The sequence below is a fragment of the Pterocles gutturalis genome, unplaced genomic scaffold (genome assembly GCF_000699245.1).
Source record: "Pterocles gutturalis isolate BGI_N339 unplaced genomic scaffold, ASM69924v1 scaffold11670, whole genome shotgun sequence".
NCBI classification, from domain to species: domain Eukaryota; kingdom Metazoa; phylum Chordata; class Aves; order Pterocliformes; family Pteroclidae; genus Pterocles; species Pterocles gutturalis.
The window spans coordinates 4,118-10,399 of NW_010140892.1; the positions used below are offsets into that span (position 1 = coordinate 4,118).

At 38.0% G+C, this 6,282-nt stretch overlaps 1 protein-coding gene across 1 annotated transcript in view; it reads right to left on the reverse strand.

Moving 5' to 3' along the window:
* The window catches only part of LOC104469366 (arf-GAP domain and FG repeat-containing protein 1), a gene marked incomplete at both ends in the record, with an annotated part of 12,608 nt that overhangs the window by 573 nt on the left and 5,753 nt on the right, over positions 1-6,282 (reverse strand). Inside the window, 2 exons of the mRNA XM_010083839.1 lie at positions 683-845; positions 1,468-1,583. Coding sequence (XP_010082141.1) covers positions 683-845; positions 1,468-1,583 — 279 coding nt within the window. The remainder of the gene's footprint in view (positions 1-682; positions 846-1,467; positions 1,584-6,282) is intronic.

Genomic DNA, 6,282 nt, shown 5'->3' on the forward strand with positions numbered 1-6,282 from the left:
AAATTGAAGAATTTCACAGCAAGGCTGCAAGCTGCAAACTTCTCTGAGTCTCAAGAGGTCCATTCAAGAGTTGTCTGTATTCTAAAGATACAAGTTTTTCAAAAAACCTGTCTTCCCTCAAGCTCTAAGCACATAGTGTTGTTTGGCTGTACATAACAGCATACAGACACTCCCTGAAAGCCACTTGATAAGACAGTTATAAGAATGCATAGGAAGTAATCATGAAGGTGCTTGAAAGCCACTTGATAAGACAGTTACAGAATGCATAGGAAGTAATCATGAAGGTGCATGCTTTTCATTCACATATTCACTACTAATCTCATGGTTAACAGCATCAGCCATTTTATCATTTTCAAATAAAGAAGTGTGATATATTTTCATGTTTGTTAAGTTCAAACTTTAGACTAGACATTTATGCAAAAGAGAATAATAACTGGTCAATCGCACTAGAAAATTCTGCTTATGAAAATAACCATTTAAAAGAAAAATCAAATTGGTCAATAGATACAAGCTCAACTTAGAACCTGATCTGCAAACACCTGTATACTTCAACAAAATACATAAAATAAAGTTGTCTTTAGTGATCATATTATTGGGTAACAGTTGCCATTGCAAGAATTCTTGCGCCACTAAAAAAGTACCGCAGAACAGTTTTGTGCTCTTCAGCTCTGTCACTACTCACTTGGCTAGGTGTGCCCTTGTTTAAGTGCAGTGTGGGTGCAGCTTCTCCCAGGAGAGATTTGAGCGGCTTCACCTCAGGTGTGCTGCTTGTACTACTAGCAGAAGACCCCGATATGGATGCATGGACTGATGCCACCACCTTTGCTTGCTCTGGAGGTACATACCTACATTCAAAAAGAGCAATGGTTTTTACAACTTGAACATGAAAACTTCTGCTCAACATTCATAAGACTCAAGCATGAGAACTGGTAGATCTCAGCATTCCTATTTTAACCACTGACCCTGCAACAAGTTCTATCAGTAGTTTGCAAAATACACATAATTTAAATATGCAGATATTTTTTTAAAAAGGGGTAGAATTCCAAGTCATCAATATTTTATAGCCTTGCAAAATACACATAATTTAAATATGCCAGATATTTTTTTTAAAAGGGATAGAATTCCAAGTCATCAATATTTTATAGCACTTGTTTTAAACAAACCACGTGTCTTCCACCTCCTAATAAAAGCCTGCAAAACCCTTACTTTACTGTTGTTGACACCCCCTTAAGGCATTTCCATTCCATCAATATGAACTACACACCGAGAAACTCCTTGAAATAGTTTGTCTTCTCTGCTTGCTGTAGGAACTCTGAATAAAGTCCAGAAATCATTTCACTTTACAGAGCTGTGTGATCTAGTCCAGAGAGCACACAAGAAGGAAAGCATACTCAAGAACATGAGGATAAAAGTCCATCTTCACTGCTTGTCATAGAGGCAATCTTTGTAATTGTAAAGCCATCTTACCATCTTTTCTTTTCATATTTTTCCTGTAAAAATTCCTTTACTTTCTGTGGATCCCTGAAGTCTGGAATTGCTGATGATCTATCATCAAATAGGCCTAGCCAAATCTGTTTGCACACCTTGTAAAAAAAACAATCACAGATTAATCAGAGAAAATATGTTAATTCAAAACCTATTTAAGTTTGCAATTGTTAATACACCAAACCATTAAAAAGCACGTGGTTGCACATTTTTTGTTTCAGCCTGAGCTGGTTTCACAATGGACTGGTGCTCCATGTACGGGTCTAAATACTTAAAGTTGAAAGACCATCTGTCACACCAGGGCAAGCAAATCCTAGCATGCAACTTCACCATCAAATACTGTTTTTACAAAATATTTGTAGCATGTAGTCATGAAGGGGCAAAGCACCTGATTTCTACTTGTGATCTTTAAGCCTCTTCTCCTTCACCTAATTCTACACATTCCTTTACCTGTACTTCAGGGTTTAAACCGTTTCAACGGATTTCATATTCCAGACGCCCCAGATGGTAGCTTTTAAAGGATCAGAGGTTTAGTATTTATACTTACAATTACTATTTGAGTATAGGAATTTTTAAAAACAGCCGTTCTTACAGGGGATTCATACAGTTTCTATGGTATCATACACGTTTAATTTGAGTGAGGGTATGGGAGAAGAGGGGAGAGTACTCTTGCTCTGCAATTTTCTAATTGTAGTTGCGAGCGAGCAGAAGTTGAACCAATTGCGAAGTTCTAAGCACATTCAGCTTCAATTCCTGACCGAAACAAGAGGAAAGGTGAATGTTCTCAACCTAAACAAGACACAGGAGTTGTCACACTCAAAACTTAAGCATTTTCTTTAAGCACTTAAGACTACTCTGCAAGTAACCTGAATACACACCCAAACAGTATACCGAACATTAGCTGCCCTCTAAAAACAGAATGTGCCATTTTAGAACAGGCTTCTTCCAGAGAAGAGGAGTCAAGAGAGCTTTGTTTTTGTGATGTATACACTTGCCTCCCACACCCTTTCTGAAATAATCCTGACCATCCCTCCTACAAGCATTGCCCTCTATCCGTGCAAGAGTGTCGGGTTTTCAGAACTGTCCCCCACGACCTTCAGAGAAAGCACGTGCTCTAACAAGCAGGAGCTGCATAAACTGATTGCTCTGAAAGTTTGGCAAATAAAAGTAGAAGCTGTGATACTTCCACTACATAATCCTCCCCAGAGAGGCACTTATTGGGGGGCATTTCTTCCTCCTTACCTTGCCAGCTAACTTTACCAAAATTATAGCAACTTAGCATCTTTGGGAGTGCTATTTATCAACTGTGATAGATCTTACAGGTCATTTCAAAGACTGCTCAGGATAAAACAGATTAGACAGACAGCATAAATATGTAATTCATACTTGATGTCTCAATTTTATATAGCCTGCTTGCACATCCAACGCTCCACAGTTCTTATTGTCATCTACTGGACAGAGACAAACAATAACAATGGGAAACAGATCTAATGATCAAAGGATAGCTCTAAATTAGCAATTTAAATGCTCGTCTAAAAATAAGATCAGCAGCTCCTACTTCAAATAAAGTCAGCTATTCAGCATTTACTCAGCAACTGTACTCCACAAAAGGGTTAAGTTCAATGCACTGATTTGAGTTAGTAAATTTAAACAGTCATTGTTTGCAGTATGGCAGTAGATGAAACTGAAGGTATTTAATACTTCATAGTATATATCTTCCAGTATTGAGAGGACCATCAGGAAACACTGAATAAAAAAAAAAGTTGTGCCTAATTTCAGACAAGCAGAAAAACAAGGGTTGGAACAGCCCCTACTTGATCCCACACCTAGCAGAGTAACACTCAGGGCTGTACCAAGAATATCAGTTTTCATCCAGCCTGAACTGTACCAGTGAATGAAGGAGGTCCTTCTCCCCACCCACATCAGGCCATTAAATTACTCCCCCTTCGCCTACCACCCAAAGCAAGTCACAAAGAAACTCATCACAATTGGCGTGTCACTAGTACCATTAAAACCCATACTGAGGTCATCTCACAGCAGTTGTCAAACCACAATCCAGTTTTTAACCTTTCTCCCTCCCAGTTTTCTGCTTCATCTTCACCCTCAAGTGCCTAAGCATTCAGAGGAAGGGGGAAAGAAAAAACCCCACACCCAACTCCATGTCAGTCTCAAACCATCCTGACCACTACAGGCAATTTCTAGGAGAAATCAGAAAACAAGGTCCTGTGTGACTTTAGATCATCTACCAGCTACACAGCTATTGCTGTTCCAAACACTGTTGGTTTAAAGCAATGCAAGCTTCTGAAAGGCATACGTTCCTGCATTGCAATTTTCGCAAACCTTCAGAAAGCAGGCTTCCAAAAGCATTTCCTGGAACAACTAATTTCTCCTAATACTTAACACAAAAGCAGTAACAACTGAAATATGCCTTAAGTCACTGTTATAACGTATTTAATTAAACCTGCCAGGCACTCTTTATTGGTTCTCTGTTACTGGTAGCAGAGAGAACAGCATTACTAACGGGCAACACACAACCACCAAGCAAAATAACCTCGACTCAGCCACACATGCTTCAGCAAGAAGTTATCATTTTAAGAGAGTTTGACAACAGTAGCTACACAAATACAAGTTAAAACATTTACTTTACCACACAAGAGATGCAAATTCAATTTCACATAAGTTTCTTTACCTAAAGAGTTCTCAGATAAAGTGCAATTTCTTAGAAGTCTTAAATGTAGACAAGTCCTTTAGAAAGCCAAATGTTAAAGCTTTAATACCACACAAGAAACTATTAAAAGGCACCATTTTGTCTATTTCTGTATGAAATACCACACAACGCTTTGAACATCAGCAGCCATTCCAAGCAAGCATTCAGAACACAATAAAAGGCCTGTTGTCTTCCCTTGTTTGCTGTGACCTGTATGCTCTTTCTAGCTCTACTTTTGTTATTATCATCTGACTTGACAGTGATCCACAATACGGCATTGATTACGCTTCAAGTGAGCCATAATAGACAATTTTTCAGCTATCTAAAAAAAAAATACCAGTGCACTGTGCAATACCATAGGATGAAATCCAAATTAGAATTAAAAATAAAAAATATTGTTGGAGACAGAACTTGCAACATCATACAATTGGTTTTTGAAATAGTTACCTTTCCATAGTCTTAAAATAAGTCACTAACAGTAGTGAATCTTGTGCAAAGAAAAGTTTGCTGTGAGAAATGTGAATATTTTTACTGATCTGGCCACCATCACATTTTGCATTTCAAAGCTATTTAAAATTTACTCTTATGACAAAGATCAAGGAAATTTATGCCATACAAGTTGCTGGTGAATTATGTTGGTGAATGATCACTCAGAATTTACATCTTTGGTACCCTGATTGTTCCCCACTAACCACAGCTTTTAAATCCTCTATCTGAATTTGACAGCATTTGAGATACTAAAAGATAAATGCTAACAAAAAAAATTATAGTGTAAAGATAGAAAAATCAGATTGTCAACGCTAGTTGCCAATACTTCAGCATAAGTTTCAGCTCTATGTTCTGTCTGGCCTGACAGCTGCCTTGGCAGGACACCTGAACAAATGAGCACACAGTTACTCACAGCATGTGCTGACTCTTCCCCAGCCATTACTTGCAGGACATAGCAAAAAAAAAAAAATGCCCTTTACTGCCTTTTTGCACATTAATCTGCACAAAACCAAGCTTTAAGCAACCAGTTGCTCTATGAAGCATTAAGTTTTCTTCTTAGTTTTCTAACACAAATTTACCATTTGAGAAGGAAAAAACAGGGAAGTTATTTTCAGAACAAGCAAAAATTCAGAACAATATATGCTTTGATAAATTTGAATTTAATATCCCAAAGAGCACATATTTCAAGACACCTCTCTAACTACTCCATACACAGATCAGACTTGCAGAGCTGATTCAGAAAATGCTACTGCCCAAGTTTCATGATACACCTTAAGCTTCATTTTAACAGAATTACTGACTGCTTTGCTTTCATAGATAATACATGAAGAAACATCCCAACTCACCACAAAATTACACAATATTACCATTAAGGTACTGGGCCTAAAAATTCTATGGCTTTCTGAAATCCTACATCGCACCATTTCCTTGGGGATATTCTCGTTCAGCCATTTAATACTGTTCTTTCTGCAATAGCAGCACAAATAAGCCTCTGCTCAAAAGCTCTGTTCATTCACCAAAAGCCTTGCTATACTCCTACTCTTGATAACCAAAGCTCTATTAAACAAAACGCTCTGCTTAGAGGAGAAGAGCTTGGCAAGCTAAAGCCAAGAGTAAACATTCAAGTTATGTGGAAGCTCCTAGAAACAGTGGAACATATCCAATAATCCATAATCATTGTCCACTGTCCCTGAAAAGTATAATTAGTCCATGTCCCACTGGTTCACCAATGCAGCAAGAAGAAAAAAAGACAGCACTGAAGTCAGAACAATTAAGCATATGCAGCATTTGAAAGTCTGCTTGATAAAAGCAAGACTTTGAAGTTCCGCTCTACTCCTCTACTACATTGTGGGAGCTGCAAAGGAACATGACAAAGCTTCATCTTGTCAGGTAACAATAAGTAGAAAACAAGATTCAGCAGCTACCTTCACAAAATGTAAAAGTTCATGAGAATCCTTTTACAACTGGTTTGGGAAGAACAGTACTTGCTCTCTGCCAACAAGCCCCTATCCTGCAAGGGATGTCATTAGACATTTGGCAACTAGATACTGGGAAGTTCAGAATTAGATCAGTAAGTACAGCATGAAGCAAAGAGGGAAAGA